This window comes from Podarcis erhardii, assembly GCF_964252035.2.
Source record: "Podarcis erhardii genome assembly, chromosome: 6".
Classification (NCBI taxonomy): domain Eukaryota; kingdom Metazoa; phylum Chordata; class Lepidosauria; order Squamata; family Lacertidae; genus Podarcis; species Podarcis erhardii.
The window spans coordinates 71,652,408-71,674,664 of NC_138510.1; the positions used below are offsets into that span (position 1 = coordinate 71,652,408).

Sequence of the window (22,257 nt, forward strand, 5' to 3'; positions counted from 1 at the left end):
ACACAGTCTGTTTGTACTACTGCCTTCTGGCAGGAGATACAGAAATATCAAGTCAAGGACAAATAGACTGAAAAATAGTTTCTATCCAAGAGCTGTGGCCTTCTTAAATGCAGTAACTCGATAGTGTGACCTGGGAGTTTGATGGGTGTGGGTGTGGGTGTGGCTGGAATGTGGTTTGTTTGGTTGTTGTTGTTGTTTTGCTTTTGTTGTTTTTAAGGGATGGCATCCAATTTCGTTGCACTTGTGCAATGTTGCACTTGTGTAATGACAATAAAGAATCTATCTATCTATCTATCTATCTATCTAATATCTGATTTAGAGGAACTGAGAAAAAAGTGGTTTCTGATTCTTTTTAATACATACCACAGTATAAAAGAAACTAATTATGGTTTTTTTTTATAATGATATTTATTAAAATTTTTGTTTAGACAATAAAAGACATACATAGTAACATAGTATTTTCCAGTATCCACATTTCATTCTCATCTTTGGACTTCCTCACATCTCTTGTTCCTGCCTTCTAATCTCATATATTTGCTAGCAAATTGCTAACTTGTTTCAATTCATATAGTGTGGTTTTCCAATATTGAATCTCAAATTTTAGAATTTAACTCACTTTTTTAGAACTTTAGTTTTAACATACTATTTATCCAAAATTTATCTTTTCTTTCAATTACATATAGATTTCTTTTCATTATAACTAATTTGTTGGAGCCATCTTATTACCAATCTTACATCTTTCTTAACATTCATACAATTTACAATGTTTTTGTAGATAGTCCTTAAATTTCTTCCAATCCTCCTCCACCAGTTCTTCTCCCAGGTCTCGGATTCTACCAGTCATCTCCGCCAGTTCCATATAGTCCATCAGTTGCATCTGCCATTCTTCCAGTGTGGGCAAATATTGAGTTTTCCAGCATTTAGCGATGAGTATCCTTGCTGCTATTGTAGCATACATAAAAAAGTTCGATCCTTCTTTTGCACACTCTGGCCGACAATGCCTAAAAGAAAGGCCTCTGGTTTCTTAGGGAAGGTATACTTAAATACCTTTTTCAGCTCGTTATATATCATTTCCCAGAAAGCCTTCACTCTAGGACAAGTCCACCAGAGGTGAAAGAATGTTCCTTCAGCTTCTTTACACTTCCAACATTTATTATCAGACAAATGGTATATCTTTGCAAGCTTGACTGGAGTCATGTATCACCTGTATATCATTTTCATAATGTTTTCTTTCAAGGCATTACATGCCGTAAATCTCAGACCTGTGGTCCATAACTTTTCCCAGTCAGCAAACATAATGTTGTACCCTATGTCCTGTGCCCATTTTATCATAGCTGATTTGACCGTTTCATCCTGTGTGTTCCATTTTAGCAGCAAGTTATACATTCTTGAAAGTATCTTAGAGCTGGGTTCTAACAGTTCTGTTTCTAACTTCGATTTTTCCACCTGGAATCCTAACTTTTTATCTGACTTAAAAGCTTCTTTGATCTGAGCATAATGTAACCAATCTCGCACTTTCCCCTTTAGTTTCTCCAAACTCTGCAACCTCCAGTTGTCTAAAAGAAACTAATTATGTTCTCACAAAAGTCATCAATCCTGTTCCATCTGTAGATGTGCCACAATGGGCTGTTGGGTGTGCCGCAATGGGCTGTTGGGTGTGTACAGTTCCCAGGGACACCAACATGGGGTGCAGGTACGATACATGCCCAAGTCAGAAGGGTGCCTGAACTCCTGGCTTTCATTTTTTTTAAAAAAAGTCAATTGAAAATCCATAAAGTTAGAAAGCAAAACATGGAGGCAAATATTAGGCCAACACAGGGAAGCTTCTGTTGCTAAGGATGCTTAATCACTGTTGCTAAGCAATCAGCATAAGGAATGCTGACCACTCCTGCCACCTGGGACTCTCGAGAGGTAGGGGTGCATACTGGGCCCTGGAATTCCTGTCACCATCCTTATCAGTTCCTAACATTAAAAAGCTGCAGCTACCATTCAGAACAGTGTTTATGCAACCATACTGGATATGCTACTACAAGACACAGCACAGTAATGTAATACATTTTATTCCATCTGATAGATTACTCTAATTATTATTTCAATTGTATTTCAGGAGGTTTGACATTTTCTGCCACGGACAGTTTGAATTCCAATGGCCTCATAGATGCTTTCAGTGGAATTTCTTCAGGAAGTGGAAATATCAGTCAACAATCGATTCAGGTCTGGATTACAAAGATTTGGGTGCAAGCAGTAGCTTATCGTAATGATTCTTATTATCTTAAAATTACTAGGCACTGTACAAAAATCGAAAACAACAGAGTGTGACATCAACTCTACAGCCTGTGATTTGCTCTTATTGTACAGAGAGAGACCCAAGTAGAATTTGCAGAGAAAGGCTAATTGCAGAGGCAGATTTTGACAGAACTGAAACATTTCAAAATGTACAGGTCCAGTACAAAGAGCAACCATTCTCCCACCTTTGTAAAATAGGGCACAGCTGAGTCTCCTATCCCCCTTTCCATGGGCTACACCTAGAGGGCGAGCAGGGAGGCCACTGACCCTGCTTCCCAAGGGGGTGAAGGTAGAAAATCCCTAATTCAAACCCATATGCAAGTTGGGGCAAATTTGGCCATACCCCCAACCAGTAGGAGCCCACAAATTAGTAATACCCTAGCCAGGCCATCCTCAAGCCTGAGTATGGAGTGCAAACTCCCCTGGAGCTGCTTCTACAACTGTTTTGCTTGCTAGATCCATGCATGGAGACAAAGCTGGTGGTATCTCCTGTCCAGGTGAATTCTTGTTTACCTCTGTGGCAGGTGTGGTGATCCTTTGGTCCTCCAGATGCTACTGAAATACAACTCCCATCATGCCTTGAGCCATGCTTGCTGGGGTTGATCGGAAGTGCAGTTCATCAATATCTGGGAGCAAACTTTCCCTACCCCTGGTCTATGGAATTAGATTTGTGTCTTCCAGTTTCAACCTCTTGTTTCTGATCATTGATTGGATTTGTCCTAGTTTGTTGTTGTTTTACTCATTGCTGTTTTCACGTAGCTTGCTAATCACATAGCTTTGTGTTGAATTCAAAGACACCATCAAAATGTTATTATTGAAATTTATATACCACCCTTCATTTGAAGAGCACAGGGCAGTTGTTGCTTTTGCACTGAATTTTTGGATCTGTCTATCAGTTGAAAACTTCCAAGGCAGCAAACAACCAATAAAAATCCATAAACAATTGCAATAAATATATTTGGTGGAGAAAAAATAATTATGGTATCTGCATGGAGTAGCTTAAGCATGCTATAGCTTATGTATGGAAAGGGTTGCTGAGATGGAGTTGCAATGGTTCCTACCTGTTTAGTTGTAGTTGCTTATCTACGTTTCCTCCATGTTTTTAACAATGAAACACTGCAGGATATCAGTTTTATCCCTGTTGCACAAACCATGATCTGCATGGTACATGGGAAATCTCCTTGTGGCTGTACCAGCATTTTTATTAATGCCTCTTTATTATGTACTTTTTGTTCAGCATGACTATCCACTATGAATTCACCTTCTAGGCAATGTACTGGTCCTGACTTCTTTACTGTTTTTGAAATAAAACATCTGCTTACCTGGGAGTCCAGGTGGGCAGCTATTGGTGCATGGTGCGGGCAAGGTGGGTGCAAGGGGCTGCCATCTTCTGGTGCAGCTGGGGGATGGGATAGCTGGCATTGCCCACTCTGGCTGTGCTGGACCCTATCAGGGGCTGAGACTTGGGGGGCTGCGAGCAGCCCACCCTATTTAAAATATGTATGTATGTATGTATGTATGTATTCAGTTTATAAAACTTGCCAGGTATATCAGCTTACCTAATACACACCAGCTTGAAGGTAAAGCACAAAAGTGCCAGTTTCAAAGATTGGCTGGCATATTAAGTTCATACTATTTTCCTGCTATAGTATAATGCTTAAAGGTAACGGCGGGACGCGGGTGGCACTGTGGTCTAAACCACCGTGCCTCTTGGGCAAGCCGATCGGAAGGTCAGCAGTTCAAATTCTGCGTAACAGGGTAAGCTTCCGTTGCTCTGTCCCAGCTTCTGCCAGCCTAGCAGTTAAAAAGCATACCAATGCAAGTAAATAGGTACCACTGTGGCAGGAAGGTAAACGGCATTTCTGTGCACTCTGGCATTCATCATGGTGTTCCGTTGCGCCAAAAGCAGTTTAGTCATGCTGGCCACATGACTGGGAAAGCTGCCTGTGGACAAATGCCAGCTCCCTGAAGGAGTGTCTTCACCCCCATAGGTCTGTCCAGACACTGAGGTCCAGCGCTGAGGGCCTTGGTTCCGAGAAGCTGTTACAGGGAACCAGGCAGAGGGCCTTCTCAGTACAGTGGTGACCCGCAAGATGAACGCCTCGCAAGACGAAAAACCCGCTAGACGAAAGGGTTTTCCGTTTTGGAGGCGCTTCGCAAAACGAATTTCCCTATGGGCTTGCTTCGCAAGAAGAAAGCCCATAGGGAAATCTCCGGGGACCTCTTTTAAATGCTAGCGGTGGGGAGCAAAGCCTTACCCCCCCTCCGGCCTTCAGAAGAGGTCCAGGAAGGCCGGCGGGGGCCGAAAGGCTTTGCTCCCCACCGCCAGCACTTTAAAAGCAGTCCGGGATAGCAGGGAAGCGCTTCCTGCTATCCCGGATGGCTTTTGAAGGCAGGCGGGGGGGAGCAAAGACTTTTGCCCCCCTGCCTGCCTTCAAAAGCCGTCCGGAGGCTTTTAAATCACCCGGGACAGTCCCGGGGCGATTTAAAAGTCCCCTCGACGGCAGGCAGGGGGGACAAAGACTTTTGCCCCCCGCCCACCTTCGGAAGAGGTCCTGGACCTTCTGAAGGCTGGTGGGGGGCAAAAGTCTTTGCTCCCCTCTGCCTGCCTTCCCGGGAGAGTGGAGAAACGCAGCGCTGCGTTTCTCCGCTCTCCCGGGAAGGCGGCGGGGGGGAAGCAAAGACTTTCGCCCCCCGCCGGCCTTCAGAAGAGGTCGGGGGGCAGACTGTCCCTGGACCTGGTCTGAAGGCAGTTTCCATAGGAACGCATTAATTGATTTTTAATGCATTCCTATGGGAAACCGTGCTTCGCAAGACGAAAAACTCGCAAGACGAAAAGACTTGCGTAACGAATTAATTTCGTCTTGCGAGGCACCACTGTAGTGGCGCGTGCCCTGTGGAATGCCCTCCCATCAGATGTCAAAGAAATAAACAACTATCTGACGTTTAGAAGACATCTGAAGGCAACCCTGTTTAGGGAAGTTTTTATTGACTGATGTTTTAATGTATTTTTAATCTCATGTTGGAAGCCGCCCAGAGTGGCTGGGGAAACCCAGCCAGATGAGCAGGGTAGAGATAATAAATTACTATTAATTATGAATTCTTTTTATTATTATTCCTTGGCCTGAAAAGCAATATGAGTGTCACACCCCATAGTTGCCTTTGAATGGACTTAATCATCCAGGGCTCCTTTACCTTTTTACCTTTAACCATAATGCTTAACGTTTTGTTTGTTTGTTTTAATACCAACAGCTTGAAAGTAAAAGTCATAGCGTCGGTTCCGGAAGGTGGTTTGATGGTATTGTAACAATTGATAAAACAGTGGGAAATGACACTTTCTTCGTCGTTACATGGAACACAAGCATATATCCACCCGGAATTATTCTGATAGATCCCAAACGAAAGAAGTACAGTGCCAACAACTTTGTCATTGATAATACAAATGTCCGAACAGCTCGACTCAGTATTAGTGGAACTGCAGAGGTAAAATCCCAACTCTCTGTGCATCTAACCCTGCAATTACTAGTGTGCCTTCTCCACATAGAAAATATGGAAATGTCTGTCTTGTAGAGCTTTATGGAACTACAGCTGTGCTATTAAAGGGTTGTGCCATTACAGGTAAAGTAGCATGATAGATTATGCAAGTGTGGAAGAACCATCTTCTATGTAGCATTTTGTAATGGTCTTAAAGACCTTCACTATTCCAAATCAGCATTTTCCCCACCCACAAAATATTACACTGGGCAACAATTTTTTACTTTTTGAATGTTGTCTAGATTTCTACAACTGATTTAGGGTATATTTGCACTGCTGAATCAGGAAATGGCATCCGTTTCTCTCCATCAGGTCAGGTTTTCTGTAAACTGAATGGTGGGCATTGATAAAGGTATGTACGCGTAAATTGCATGTTGCTTCACCATTTTTCAAACCTCAGGGCTTGAACTTCTGTTTCTTGGAACTCCTGGAATGCTCAGCAGCACGGAGGTCTCTCTTCAGAGTCCAACAGTAGTCAGCTATCATGACTACGTCCCAGCGACCCTGATACCTGGTCTCCATCTCTTTCATGTCCTGATGGAATCTCTCCCCCTGCTCGTCACTTATTGAACCCAGGTTCTCAGGAAACCAGTCCATATGTGAAAATAGGTAGTGAATCTTTTCAGGTTTCTGAAAGCAGTCAGCATGTTGTTGACAAGTTCTGCGTAGTTTCTGGCCTTATTGTTGCCAAGAAAGTTCTTCACTATCAGAACAAATGCCTTCCACGCTTCCAGTTCCACTTCGTTCATTGAGTTTCCGAACTCTGGATCGCTGATGAGCTGACAGATCTGAGGACCGTCAAAGATGCCAGCTTTCAACTTCTCCATGGTCAATCCTGGAAAAGCCTGGCACAAGTAAATGAAGCAGTCACCATCCTTGTCCAGAGCCTTGGTGAACTGCTTGATTAAGCCGAGCTTGATGTGCAGCAGTGGGAAGAGTATTCTGTCTCTGTCCACCAGAGGGTCGTTGATGACGTTCCTTTCTTTGCAAGGCACCAATTCCTCCCGCACAGGCCAGTCCTTCTTCATGTAATGCTGAGCACGGTCCCTACTATCACACATGCACAGAAAACATGGGTACTTGGTGAAGCCAGACTGTTCACCATCTTCAGGTCAACACAAATAAACCACTTATGCTGATCATAACCAATTTTCTCCAGCACATACTTCACCGCTTCATAGTTCTCCTTCAGAGTACTTGAGTGAGCCAGGGGTATAGAGGCCAACTGGTTGCCGTTGTGTAGCAGAAAACATTTCAGTGATCGCTTGCTGCTGTCAATGAACAGTCTCCAATCTTTGGGTTCGTACTGTGGCACTCCAAGCTTGAGCAGAAGCTGCGCAATATCTGCACAGTACACCAAGTCCTTCTCTTCCGAGAAAAAACGGAGGTACACTTGATGCCTGTTGTGCAAGAAGCTGATGCAAGCACTGTCAGAGAGGAGGTTTTTTTCCTTCAATCGTCAGAGTCCTTTGACAAGCTGAGGTCGTGAACTAGATCAACTCCTTTTGGGAAAATGGATGTGGAGCATCATCTTCAAGAACCACTTCTTCTTCATGTCCTTCAACACTGGAGGCATCTTCGTCACTAATGTCAGGAAGTTATCCGAAGATAGGCACTGGAATTTCATCACAATGAGCTACAGGACGACGTGCTGATTGAAGATAAGGATACTTCATGGGGCGGCTGCCCCATTAACTTAGTTTTGATCCCCCAACTTTATGCTTTGCTGGACCAATTTATGGAAGATTTCGAGGTTTTATGACTTCAAACTGATCCCTTTTTGACATAATCACCCAGAACTATCAGACCTGAATACTTCTTGCCATTAAAATGATCATTTCCAATCAAAACAATTATTTGACAAGGCATTTTACCCCCACCAACTTCTTCTAAAATGCTCCACACAAGCGTACATGTGAACAAAAACGTAAAATAAGACATGTGGCCATAGCTCAAAAAGTTGACCTGATTGAGCAAAACCAATGTGATTTTTGGATTCAGCGCATCAGATTCATCCTAAATCAGCTGAAAAAACGCAGACACAAATTTGTTGTTGACCAGTGTTATTATGAGGGTTGTGTCTGCAAAGTCCAAAGCTCTAAAATGGTTCATGACGTGTGTTAAGGCCCTTCACAGCTGCCACTTGAATCTGTGCCAGCTTTGCTGAAGCTGAATCTCACTGGGAAGTTGCACAAGCTTCCTTCTTGGCTCCCTGATCCTAATGCTCATTTGGGAACTGAGGATACTTCCCTGCTCCTGCCCACATGAGATACCTAGAAAATCATCTGCCAATGTTTTGGTAGCTAAGGTGTATTTTTTCTAAATAAAACTTCAAGGCCCTCTTCCCTCTTCTACCCCTCAAGGGTTTATTTTTAGAGTGCTAAATTCAAACACACAGCAGATGGAGTATACTCACACACATGCATACTAAGGTCCTCATGTAGAGATCCTGTAACAAACAGGAAAAGGGTGAGGCTTGCTGACATATGTTGCCTCTTTGGATTTCTGCTGTTTAAGTCTTCTCTGTATTGTAATCCATTCCCAGTTGGTTTCTTCCAATTGGCCTTCTTGGAATTGGTCTTCTCAGGTCCACATGGTCTTTTCCACCATTGGCTTCTCTATCCCATACTGCCTTCTCTGCCTTGGTATTGAGCAGAAACTGTTTTTATAGTCACATAAAAACCCTTTCCCATAAAATCCATATTGCCAATAGGCGTCTGCCAAAATCCTGGTTTGAATTGTCTCAATATTGTTCTCTCCACACACATTTTCATTTCCTAGTTCATCCTGTGCACAGGATGACATTGTTGCCAATACTCATTTTCCTTGGTACATTTTTCATAAAAGAGATACCTTCTTTATGAAAACATAACAACCAAAGGAAAAGCAAATGTATTTCTCCAAATTACTTAGATAATGGATATGGAATATTCTTCTGTATTTCATCACTTGATCTGCAGGTGGGAGACTGGGAGTATTCATTTCAGAATACACATTCAGCAGAGCAAATCATATCAATAACGGTAACTAGTCGACCAGCATCCGTATCTGTGCCTCCAGTTCTTGTGAAGCCCTATATGAATCAAGATACCAATAAATATCCTAATGCAATGGTCATATATGCAGAAATCAGTCAAGGTTTCTTACCTGTTATTGGTGCAAATGTCACAGCCATAGTTGAAGATGAGAAAGGAAAAACTGAAGAGCTTGAGCTTTATGACTATGGTTCAGGTAAGTAATTATTGCAGTATGCATTTTGTTATTTTTTTCACTGACAACCAGTCTTGTCTAATTTGACATAGTGGCCTCCAAGGCCTCTTACAAAGATATTTTCAAAACCAGCCAGGTGTGCTCCCTCAGATGCATTGAGTCAATATCCCCATTTGGAGCCTACTGCAAAGAAGGCCTGCTCTCTCATACCCAGCCCTCAGAGACAGCACACAGAGAAAGGCTTCAGGTGATGATTCCAGGGTGTGGACAGGTTCATATGGGGAAAGGTGGGACTCTTAGTGGCACCCAGCACAAGCTTGATAAATCTCCTGATTTTGCTGACTGTGACTGCAGAAAATGAAGTATGCAGCAAGTTCTAATACATGTTATTGTATTATGTTTGGTTTGGTAGGTCATGAGTTGTGCTGGCTTGTGTTGTACAGATATTATTAACCAGTCCCTTATGATTCCATACTATCACATTAAGTCAGGCATTTTCTATTTCATGAAAACAGGAGCAGTTACTATGAAATAAACATCTCTTGCATGTGTTATGTAGGGTTTATAATGGCCACAAGTGAGAGGTTTTCTTTGGATGTTAAGTATTAATATTTATGTTCTCAGGTGCTGATATACTCAAGTATGATGGAATCTACTCAAGGTATTTCACATCATTCACACAGAATGGTAGATACAACTTAAAAGTGCGTGTCCAAGGGAAAGACAAGACTGTCAGATTGGTCCGTAGACAGAGTCAAGCACTCTATATACCAGGTTTTGTGGAAAATGGTAAGGATTCATTATGAAAAAGCATTTACTAGTATTATGTAGCTCTAGAGTTCTCAAAGTATGGGTATCTCGAGAGAAATGAAAACCTTTCCCTGCCATTCCCCTCCCCACTGTCAACCTTATGCAGATTTTAGATTTAATACAGATATTGAGCACACATCTCTGACACCAGCGCAACAGTGGTGAGCTCTCATTGCCCTGTCCCCGCTTCTGCCAACCTAGCAGTTTGAAAGCATACCAGTGCAAGTAGATAAATAGGTACCGCTGTGGTGGGAAGGTAAACGGAGTTTCCGTGCACTCTGGTTTTCGTCACGGTGTTCCATTGCACCAGAAGCAGTTTAGTCATGCTGGCCACATGACCCGGAAAGCTGTCTGTGGACAAACACTGGCTCCCTCAGCCTGAAGCGAGATGAGCACCACACCCCATAGTCGCCTTTGACGGGACCTAACCGTCCAGGGGTCCATTACCTTTTATAACTCTGACACAGTCCTATTCTACTTGTTGATTGAATGCAGAGCCGGCTCAACAATGAGGCAGGGTGAAGCACCCGCCACAGGTAGTAGAAACACAAGAGGCAGTGCCCCACCCATGCCACTGCTTCTGTCACCATTGGAATGTCCCACTGCCAGCAAGAGGGAAGTATTCTGGCAAGTGGCATTGTTGCTCATCTTCCCTGCTCCTGCAGTGGCCGCGTTAGTAGAACATCCTGATTCTCAGAGTTTGGCAAGAAGGGGGAATTCTTGCACACAGTGTTGCCACTCATCTTCCCCACCCTGGGGCAGAGATGCCCCTCAGGTGGTGAAGCAAGCTGGGCCACTCCTCGCTGAATATGTTGGGAATCAATGGAAATATTCCCTAAGTTTTTAGGCTTTAAAATATTATTCTGGCATCCTTCATCTGGAAAATACCTACAATGCATCTACACTCACACAAAAAAACCCACACATACCCCAACTGTCACAGAAGAGTTTAAGACATGCAAAAAATTGAAAAGAAGTAGGAAAACCAAGTAGAATAATATTGTCAAAATTTTAGAAATAAGAAGCAGTTTTGCAAAACTGGCAGTTAAGCGTTGGTGGAACATAAAACTGTTGTGGAGAAAGACTGGCAAGTTAATAAGAGTACAGATTTGAGGGAACTACAGCAGAATTGCTCAGTAGACTGGATTACAGAGCATCAAGTTGGGATAGTGAAAATGTTTTAGAAGAAACACAAGTACTATAGTTTTCTGCATACTGAATTTTAGTAATTTATTGACAGCCATGAAGAGATACCTGTTAAGCTTGTCAATAACTGAAATTGTGACTGGTAGTGCAGAGCTGGGTATCTTCTGCATAGAAATACTGTAAACCAAATGAGGGGACAAGAGAAGCTAAGGCTGGCTATATAACGAAAAATAGGTATCTACTGCAGATTATAAAATTGTAGAGTTGGAAGGGACCTGAAAGGTCATCCAGGAATCACAGCCAAAGAATCTCTGACAAATGGCCATCCACCTCTGCTTCAAAACCTCTAATGGCAGAGAGGGCTCATCCTGGTATTTCTTCAGTTTGTCCCAAACTGCAGAAAATTGACGTTTATTTCAATTCAGCAGTAAACCATGTTTTCTCACAGGGAACATGGCTGGACAAAAGAAAATCCTCTTGCATTTGTGCCGAGAAGGCATGGGACAAACGGAATGAACCTTGGATCAAACAGAAGTGTGGATGAGCATAGAGTCTACCACATTCTGAGGTGTTCCGTTCCACTGTTGAACAGCTTTCACCACCAGGATGTTCTTCCTGATGTTCAGTTGGAATCTCCTTTCTTGTAGTTTGAATCCATTGTTTTGGGCCGTACCCTCTGGAGCAGCAGAAAACAAGCTTGCTCTATCTTCCATGAGATAGCCCTTCAGATATTTGAAGATGGCTATCCTATCACCTTTTATACATGCCTTGTCTTCGTTTTGTGTTTGCACACAAAATCAGACAGATTTTCAGAATACTGAGAACGTTTGCAGAGATTCTAGTTACATCTTATGACACAATTTTTCTTTCTTTCTTTGGAAGGTGAAATAAAAATGAACTCACCCAGACCTGAAGCTACTGAGGATGAAATCCAAGCAAACCTAGGAAGTTTCAGCAGAGTTGCATCTGGTGGTTCTTTTGTGGTATCAGGAGTTCCTAATACAAAACCCCCAGATGTCTTTCCACCCTGTCAAATCACTGACCTTGAGGTGGAGCTAGCTGCCGATGATGATGAATTCCTTTTGTCGTGGACAGCTCCTGGGAATGACTATGATCTTGGACAAGGTAAGTGTGGAATCCTGTTTTAACCAACCAGTATGACTCCCTTGCTTAGATATATTTAAATATGGCAAAGGAGGGGTTTATACCAGAATTAATCTCCCTTTAATATGCTAGAATAGCATGACACTGTTGCTCTGGGAAGACTGCAGTTCTCCCCTCCCAAGGCTACAATTCCAGCATCCTTAACAAACTAATAATAATAATAATAATAAATTTTATTTATACCCTGTCCTCCCCAGCCGAAGCCGGGCTCAGGGCGGCTAACAACACTAAAACAGTACAACATTATAAAACATTATAAAAATGAATTAAAATCAAAATTGATGGCAACCATAAATTAAAGTTTTGTAAAGATTGCCAAAGGAGGGAGTCTAGCTGCGCCCTGACCAAAGGCCAGGTGGAACAGCTCTGTCTTGCAGGCCCTGCGGAAAGATGTCAAGTCCTGCAGGGCCCTTGTCTCTTGTGACAGAGCGTTCCACCAGGTTGGAGCCGCAGCTGAAAAAGCCCTGGCTCTAGTTGAGGCCAGCCTAACCTCTCTGTGGCTTGGGACCTTCAAGGTGTTTTTATTTGAAGATTGTAAGTTCCTCTGTGGGGCATACCAGGAGAGGCGGTCCCGTAGGTACGAGGGCCCTAGGCCGTATAGGGCTTTGAAGGTTAAAACCAGCACCTTAAACCTGATCCTGTACTCCACCGGGAGCCAGTGCAGCTGGTATAGCACCGGATGAATGTGATCTCGCAGCGAAGACCCCGTAAGGAGTCTCGCTGCGGCATTTTGCACCCGCTAGAGTTTCTGGGTCAGTCTCAAGGGCAGCCCCACGTAGAGCGAGTTACAATAATCCAGTCTGGAGGTGACCGTCGCGTGGATCACAGTGGCTAGGTCAGGGCGAGAGAGGTAAGGAGCCAACTGCTTAGCTTGGCGGAGATGAAAGAATGCCGCCTTTGTTATAGCTGCAATCTGCGCCTCCATGGAGAGGGAGGTATCGAAGATTACACCCAAACTCTTAACGGACGGTGCTGGCACTAATTGCACCCCCGCAAGAGATGGGAGTTGCCCCCTCAGCCCCATGTCGTCCCGTCCCAGCCAGAGGACCTCTGTCTTCGAAGGATTTAACTTCAACCGGCTCCCACGTAACCATCCAGCCACAGCCTCCAAGCATCTGATCAGTGTGTCTGGGGCCGAGTCCGGGTGGCCGTCCATCAACAGATAGAGTTGGGTGTCATCAGCATACTGATGGCAGCCCAGCCCAAAACTCCGGACAAGCTGGGCGAGGGGGCGCATAAAGATGTTAAAAAGCATCGGGGAGAGTATTGCACCCTGGGGCACACCACACACCAAGGGGTGGCGGGATGACAATTCCCCCCCAAGCGCCACCCTCTGTCCCCGACCAGAGAGAAACGAGCGCAGCCATTGAAGGACTGTGCCCTGGATCCCCACGTCGGCAAGGCGGTGGTCCAGGAGTTCGTGATCGACCATGTTGAAGGCTGCTGACAGGTCTAGAAGAATCAGCAGCCCCGACCCGCCTCGATCCAGCTGCCTGCGGAGATCATCTGTTAGGGCGACCAGAGCCGTCTCGGTCCCATGACCAGCGCGGAAGCCGGACTGGAATGGATCCAGAGCCGATGTTTCATCCAGAAACCTACCAAGCTGTTCAGCAACCGCTCTCTCAATCACCTTACCCAGGAATGGAAGTTTCGAAACCGGGCGGTAATTGGATAGATCTAAGGGATCTAATGATGTTTTCTTTAAGAGCGGGCGCACCACTGCCTCCTTCAGTTCCCCTGGGAATGTCCCGGTGCCAAGGGACAGATTGATGATATCCCCCAGGGGGGCCCGCACCTCGTCTGGACACGCTCTAATCAGCCAGGACGGGCACGGGTCGAGAGGACAGGTGGTGGGCTTTCCAGCTTGGAGGAGTCTGTCCACATCGGCTGGGGATATCCAGTCAAAGTGGTCCAATACTGAACCCGAGGACAGTCGAGGGGCCTCCAGTTCCTTTATTGTATCCAAATTGGCAGGGAGGTCATGGCGGAGCAACAAGACCTTCTCCGCAAAAAAGCTCGCAAATGCCTCACAGCTGTGTGTCAAATTGTTATTTAAATTTGGCTGTCCTTCGAGGGACGTTAAAGACCGAATTATACTAAATAATTGCGCCGGGCGAGAGCTAGCGGATGGAATGGAGGCCGAGAAGTAAGACTTCTTAGCGGCTTTCACTGCCATCTCATAGGTTTTCATAAAAACCCTATAAGATGTTCTTGAGGCTCCGTCATGGGCACCCCGCCATACTCGCTCTAGCCGTCTGAGGTCTTGCTTCATTTTCCGGAGCTCCTCGGTAAACCAGGGAGCCCGGTTTCTGCGGGGTCGCAGAGGGCGCTTAGGTGCGATCTCATTGATGGCTGCCAGGAGCTGGGTATTCCAGGCCTCAACAAGCTCAGTCAATGAGTCGCCAGGGGGAGAAAGGTCCCGCAAGGCTTGACGGAATCTATCAGGGTCCATCAGCCTCTGCGGGCGAGCCCAAATTGGCTCGCCACCCAAGCAGGGTGGGGGTGGAACGTCAATCCTGGCTTTCAGGGCATAGTGATCAGACCATGGCACCTTCATCGAAGGAAACATGATCACATCTATACCGATGCCAAGGATCAAATCCAGCGTGTGGCCTGCTTGATGTGTGGGGCCCGAAACAAACTGGGAGAGCCCTAGTGTCGCCATGGAAGACACCAGGTCCAGAGCCTGCGAGGAGGGAGTGGCATCAGCATGGATGTTGAAGTCCCCCAATACCAATAGGTTAGGGAACTCCAAGGCCCAGCCGGCCACCGCCTCCAGCAGACCTGACAGGGTGGCTGCTGGTGCGCTAGGTGGCCGGTACACCAGCCAGACAGCCAAGCTCACCTCGGAGCCCCACACTAGGCCAACACATTCAATGCCGGGGATTGATGGCGATGGTAGAGCCCTGAAAGAACAATCTTCCCGGATTAATAACGCCACCCCTCTCCCCCGGCCCACAGTCCACGACTGGTGGAGGACGGAGAAACCCGGGGGCGCCATCTCTCGTAAGGTAACAGTATCCCCTTCGCGCACCCAGGTCTCAGTCACACATGCCAGGTCAACCCCCTGCGAGGTGAAGAAATCTCGCAGGGTGGCGGTTTTGTTGCCTATAGACCTGGCATTGCACAACACCAGTGACGGAGGTGAGTAATCCTTGCTCACCCTACCGTCGTCTCTCGGGATGGGGCGCAGATTGGAAGGGGTACGAGCATATCCGTATCTCGATCCCCTTTGCCTATGACATCTGCCCCCACCGCCATACCTCCCTCGCCCCTCCACAGTAGGAATCCCAAGCCTCAGGCTCGCCTCCATTTACAGAATATAAAAGCAAACAAACAAAAACAATTACACGAAAACAAAACCAATCCCCACCCCACTCCACAACCACCCCACCCCAACCCAAAACAAAATAAAAATACATGGATAAAAACCACCGCTTATGGTGGTACAACAAAGCAAAAAATAAAATAAAAACAGTTTAAAACATATAAAAACACCTCAAACAACCGCTGCCGCAGCACCAATGTCCCCAAAGGTGCGGCAGTGGTGAGCGTAGGCCCCGCCCCCTGGCCTGATGGAGAGTGGGCCTGCAGGGGGAAGAGCCCTCCCCACAAACGCGCGGCAAAGCGGCTGCAGCAATGTTCCGAAGCCTCCTTGGAGCCTTATATGCTGAGATGGAGTCTGGGGCCCGCCCCCAGGCCCAAGGTGGAGAATGGGCTTGCAGGGGGAGCGGTCCTCCCCAAGACTCACCGGCAAAGCGGCGGCAGCAGTGTCCCGGGCCTCCTTGGAGTCTTTTATGCTGAGGTGGAGTATGGGGCCCGTCCCCAAGCCCAAGATGGAGAATGGGCTAGCAGGGGAAGAGCCCTCCCCACACGCACGGCAAAGCGGCAAAGATTCTTTGGGACAAGTCAAGTGTTTGACTGTATGGTTTGAACACAGACATTGCTTTGTTTTAGTCCAGGATTCCTAGTTATAGAATATGCTTTATTTGTTTGGAGGTGTAGCTGTTTTTCCTGTGTTGTGGGGGTAGGCGGGTAGAGCCACATTAGTTTTTCTTCTGTGGAACAAGTTGTTTGCGATGCTTGTAACAGTGCTTAGATTTCTAAATGTCCCCCTGGACCAAAAATGGTTCTGGACACCTCTGACAAATACCATGTTTTTAAATTAGCATGGAATGACAGCTGATCCTAACAACTTTGACATGGTGGCCATGTGAACCAGCGTGTGCCCTGGAATATTTTCCAAAGTCTTCTGCAACACACAACGATGCAATGGCTGGTATGCAATATGCTTAGGGTTCCTGGAGGATAGGAAGTTATGCACTGATAGGCTTGTCACTGTTTCTTTGATCCATGTTTGAAGATGTACATCTAACGCATGTCTGTTGTGGGTTCTTTATTTTGCAGCTGAACGATATGAAATAAAAATGAGTGAAAATCCCTTGGAATTAAGAGATGCAAGTTTTGATAGTGCCACTTCTGTGAACACTACTGGACTGACAGTGGAAGTCGCTGGGGTCAAACAATCTTTTCAGTACAAGTCAGAAAACTTAACAAAAGAAAATGGCTCCTCCATCTACTTTGCCATTCGTGCCATTGATGGCAGCAACAACAAAGGAAAACCATCTAATGCGGCAAGAGCAGTTGTGGTTTTTTCCACATTGCCAGCTACTCCCACTTCTTCAACTGGCACTTCCACACTGCTAAGTACTGCCATTAGTCCAAACACTACCACTGCTCACACAACTTCCTCTAATGTGAAACCCACTGGTGCTAATGATCCTGAGATCAGTGTGATAAATAACACAACCAAAATTGTGATCATTGTATGTGCTTCTGTGATCATTATTTGTGTTATTGTAAGTATAACCATCTGCGTTGTACATAAGCGAAGAAACAGAAGTCCCCAAACTGGAATGTAATACAACTACAATGTTGGAGAAGCATCTAATACAGCAAGGCGAGTTATAATTGTTTCTCCATTACTTGGAGCTACTCCTAGGCCAAACAACATTTATACCACTTCTTCTAATGTGTAATTCTATTCCTAACACTTGTGATAATAGTATGTACTTCTGCAGTTATTATTTGTGCATTTGCAAATCTAACAGTATGCTTTATTTAAGTGAAGATACCGAAGCCCTAGAACTTCTGAGACTGAAATGTAATAATTATATATTAACTTTTAGAAGTCAGATATCCTAAATTATACAATGGAGAAAGAGAGTATATTCCTCTTTCTCCATTGTGCAATTATATAATTAGTTACATGATTTTAAATGGAACTCCTTCTGTATCTGATTGTGGTCTATTTCATGGTTTCCAAAAATTCTAAATGGTAATGTATACATACACAGCTTGAATAATAGATTAATATTATCTATTGTAAACAATGAAAGCTAAATTATATTATTATTGTATGTCCATATCCTATAACATTTCATAGATGAAAATAAACACATGTGTTCAATAAGACTTACTCCCAGGTTAGTGATTACAGCTTAAAATAGATTAGAATCCCTGATTCACCTATAAAAATGCACTATAAAAGTTGTATTGCCTTCTTACTTTTTGACAGTAGTGCACAAACTGATATGGGGAGAATGGTGAAAAATTATTAAAGAAGAAGATTCCATGGAGAAGACTGGAACAATTTTATTTATGTTTTCTGATTAAAGGAAAGAAAAGTGGTCCACCGTCCCCATGATTAGGATACTGTGCTACGGACTCCCCCTCTCCCATGTCATGTCCTAAGCAGCTATCTCACATACACAAGTCCTGTAGCAGAAAGACATGAGAAATAATATCTTAACTTGAACTGGGTAGGTTGATTTGAAGAGGTGCTAACGGAGGGGCTCATGCTACACGGCTGACATGAAGAACTCCACCAGGGCCGGATCTTATTGGTGGGCTGCCCTCTCTCCCTGTTAAGTTTCAAAAAAGAAATCAACCACCTGGTTACCAAAACTGCCAGTTAAGGATCTTAGAATTATTATTATTATTATTATTATTATTATTATTATTATTATTAAGCAGGGTTGGCTAACCTGTTGTTAGACTTCTGTTTCAGTGTATCTGAAGAAGTGTGCATGCACACGAAAGCTCATACCAATAACAAACTTAGTTGGTCTCTAAGGCAGTGTTTCCCAACCTTGGGCCTCCAGCTGTTTTTGAACTACAATTCCCATCATCCCTGACCACTGGTCTTGCTAGCTAGGGATGATGGGAGTTGTAGTCCAAAAACAGCTGGAGGCCCAAGGTTGGGAAACACTGCTCTAAGGTGCTATTGGAAGGATTTTTTTTTATTTTGTTTAGACTACGGCAGACCAACACAGCTACCTACCTGTAACTAGAACTGTTGTTGGACTTCAACTCCCATCAGGCCAGTGTCAATGGGAGTTGGAGTCCAATGACATCTGGAGGGCCACAGGTTAGCAACTCCTCCCATAAACCCTTTAGAATTATAAAGTATAAAAAGGGGGGTTGTTTTTTGTGTGCGTGTGCTTATGGCCACGCTTATGACTCTTACGGCTCTACATACCACAACTGCCATGTTTCCATTCACATATTGCTAAACTGGATTGCTATACAGTGGCAGACATGCTTTAACCCTTGGTGTGTCCCAAGGGAGGCCTTCATTTCCAGAGCAAAGTTAGTTTGCAGATGGCAGGTGTTCTATACCCCTTGCTCAACTTTTATTTGTTCAACTTTCCTCATCTAGGTGAGTGCAGTGCCTTTCATTCCATTAGAGACAGATTTTTGCAATGGAACTTGTTTCACTGCACTGGGTGCCAACACAAGAGGGCACCGCAGGACTTTCCAAGTATAACTCCTCTCCCCTCTCCTTGGGAATCTTCTGGACAGCCACTGGTCTCTGAGCTGCCCCCCCCCCCGCTCCAAAGAGAGGTACTTCCTAACACTGCCCCAAAGGGGCCTGGGAAGAACCCCCTGGTCACCTGGAGAACTTGTAAGCTAAGCAGTTGGCTCCTTATCTCTCTCGCTCTGACCTAGCCACTGTGATCCACGCGACGGTCACCTCCAGACTGGATTATTGTAACTCGCTCTACGTGGGGCTGCCCTTGAGACTGACCCAGAAACTCCAGCGGGTGCAGAATGCTGCAGCGAGACTCCTTATGGGGTCTTCGCTGCCAGATCACATTCAGTGCTATACCAGCTGCACTGGCTCCCAGTGGAGTATAGGATCAGGTTTAAGGTGCTGGTTTTAACCTTCAAAGCCCTATACGGCCTAGGACCCTCATACCTACGGGACCGTCTCTCCTGGTATGTCCCACAGAAGAACTTACGGTCTTCAAATAAAAACATCCTGAAGATCCCAGGCCACAGAGAGATTAGGCTGGCCTCAACTAGAGCCAAGGCTTTCTCGGCCGCAGCTCCAATCTGGTGGAACGCTCTGTCACAAGAGACTAGGGCCCTGTGGGACTTGACATCTTTCCGCAGGGCCTGTAAGACAGAGCTGTTCCACCAGGCCTTTGGTCAGGGCGCAGCCTGGCCCCCTCCTCTGGCAATCTGCACAGAATTTTGCTTAATGGTTGCCATCAATTTGATTTTAATTAATTTTTATAATGAAAGGTTTTTAGAATGTTGGATTATTTTGATTGTTGTTAGCCGCCCTGAGCCCGGCTTCGGCTGGGGAGGACAGGGTATAAATAAAATTTATTATTATTATTATTATTATTATTATTATTATTATTATTATAGCCAGGGCTGCTGCAACAAACAGCTATGCAAGTCTTTGGTACGCAGACATGCAAGAGGGCATCAGAGGGAGGGAGGGAGGGAAGGAAAGAAAGAGGGAGAGAGGCCAGAGTTGCCCGCAGCACCCCTGACTATCATTCAAGGCACCCCAGGGTGCCACTGCACACTGGTTGAAAACCACTGACATAGTAAATTGAGCAGAAGGCGAGGTAGGGGGCACCAAATTTACCTAATGGGTCTGTTGACATCATGTCTCATACTTAGATCACCAAACTAGAAAATCTGGGTGTTCACTACTATCTTTGGGGGAAAATTTTGACCACTGTGATGCTGCGATCCAGATAATCTCTTTATTTCAGGTGAAACTGACACATTGTGCTGTAACAATGTGTAAATGCAACTTGCCCCACCCCAACAAAAGTGTTAAGTAAATAGGTTTTATTATACTGACCTCTAGTGGATTCCCAAAGCACACAGAAATACTGTGTGGTGTGATCCTATGTATGCTTTATCAGAAGTCCCTCTGTGTTGAGTAAGGCTTACTTCTTTGTAAATTCATTTAGAATTGCAGCCTAAGATCAGCTTCTAAAGCCATGCTTTATTTAATGGACCAAGATGGGTAGATGGCTGAATAATGTGCAGTGATATCTTCCAGCAATTATCCATCTATGTTATTGCATTTATATACTGTATTTCAAGGGTGCCATCTCACCCTCAGGATTGTGGGTGCCCACCACGCAGATTTGTGATGTTACACGCACATACCTGCACGTAGTGTGTGTGATGTCACATGCACAATGTCCAGGCGTTGAAAAGAACTAAAGAAAACAGTTAAACATTTAAACCACCAAGCGTCACAGCCTGAAAGGACAAAAAAGGGATAATTAAGTATTAACTCATACCTTCTCAAAGCACACACCTTAATTTCCCTCTAATTCAACTCAATAGCACACAGCGTTTGAAACTCCCATTGTTCTGGTCGCGTTTTGCGAAAGGGAATTTTGCGAGCCGTTTCTGAGCTCGGGGCCCAGTACTGCATCTAAGATTTCAGATTAAAATAGCCAGTTACTCAGAAATAAATTCCAACCAAGTTGAATGGTGCTTCCTCCCAAGTAAAACATGCATGGATTGGGGACCTGAAAAACTTTCTTTTTGCTTTTCAACCCAACATGTTTTGTTTAGGATTTAGTTGCCTTGTTTGCTGTACTTTTAATGTATGGTGTGCTTTTAATCTGAAATTTACTAGTCAATGAGTTATGATGGTTTAAGTAGTGCATGTTAAAGTGTTCTCTACCTCAGACTCTCACAGGGGTGCTTAAAATCTAAATAAATTGGGATCACTGAAGGACCCTTAAATCTTAGGTTTGCGAACTGGACACTGCCACCAGCTGTATAGGTCTTTATTATGCGTTAACTGTGGTGCCCCGCAAGAGGAACGCCTCGCAAGACGGAAAACCCGCTAGACGAAAGGGTTTTCCGTTTTTTGAGGCGCTTCGCAAAACGAATTTCCCTATGGGGTTGCTTTGCAAGACGAAAATGTCTTGCGAGTTCCCGCGGGTTTTTTCGTTTTTTTCGCCCTTTTCCTAAGCCGCTAAGCCGCTTAACAGCTGATCCGCTGATACGCCGCTTCTCACTAAAAGCCGCTAGACCGCTAATAGCGCTAATCTGCTAAGCTGTCAATGGGCTTGCTTCGCAAGACGAAAAAACCGCTAGACGAAGAGAATCGCGGAACGGATTCTTTTCGTCTTGCGAGGCACCACTTTTTTATGAAGGAAAGGCGGTGTAGGGATCATCCAGGGCTTGTCTGCAGAGTGGAATGAAAGGGGGACCTTTTCTGTCTCCCTACTTCCAGCTACTCTGAGTAGCGGGGTGGCAGGGGAAGGACTAGACACTGTGGAAAATGAACATAATATTTTAGCTGCAGTTCGTTCATTTTCAGCTTTGTAGTCTTTTTTTAAAAAAATGCTTTTTATTAAGTTTTTATAAAGTTTTCATTTCAAATACACCAACACCAACAAAATACACAAATATTTCAAATCTTCTTCAGCTTTGTATTCTTGCTATTAAATAAGCACGCCCAGACATTCCGTTCCGGCGCCTGTTTAAGGTGCCATTTCATATTTCAGTTTCTAACACTGAGAGGAAAATAAGTTCCTTGTCGTTTCCCCTTCAGACTCAACTCACCCGAAACGTAGAACGAGAGAAATGAACGCTCCCGTGCCAGCGACGAAGAAAGCCGTTTCCTCCCTTAGGGAGCAACAACCGCTCCTTTGCCTTCTCCTCGCGAAGCCTCCCTTTTAAGGGGCGGACCTGGGGGCGGCGCTTAACCCCCGTCTCGCGCCTCCTTTCCCCTCGATCCCGCCCACCCCGCGCTCCTCCCGCCCAATCAGA

The 22,257-nt window shown here is 44.9% G+C and overlaps 1 protein-coding gene and 1 long non-coding RNA gene across 2 annotated transcripts in view; one reads left to right on the forward strand and one right to left on the reverse strand.

Annotated features, from left to right (window-relative positions):
• Positions 1–17,792, forward strand: part of LOC309343792 (calcium-activated chloride channel regulator 1-like) — a 32,628-nt gene extending 14,836 nt beyond the window's left edge. Inside the window, exons 9-14 of the mRNA XM_081865797.1 lie at positions 2,108–2,214; positions 5,539–5,769; positions 8,781–9,051; positions 9,655–9,819; positions 11,869–12,111; positions 16,558–17,792. Of these exons, the coding sequence (XP_081721923.1) occupies positions 2,108–2,214; positions 5,539–5,769; positions 8,781–9,051; positions 9,655–9,819; positions 11,869–12,111; positions 16,558–17,072 (1,532 nt within the window). The 3' untranslated portion in view covers positions 17,073–17,792. The remainder of the gene's footprint in view (positions 1–2,107; positions 2,215–5,538; positions 5,770–8,780; positions 9,052–9,654; positions 9,820–11,868; positions 12,112–16,557) is intronic.
• Positions 17,786–22,240, reverse strand: LOC309343981. The gene is made up of 3 exons (XR_014157475.1): positions 22,051–22,240; positions 20,769–20,905; positions 17,786–18,074 (listed from the first exon to the last, which is right to left on the reverse strand). It is a non-coding gene; the product is annotated as an uncharacterized lncRNA (long non-coding RNA).
• Between the last annotated feature and the right edge of the window lie 17 nt (positions 22,241–22,257).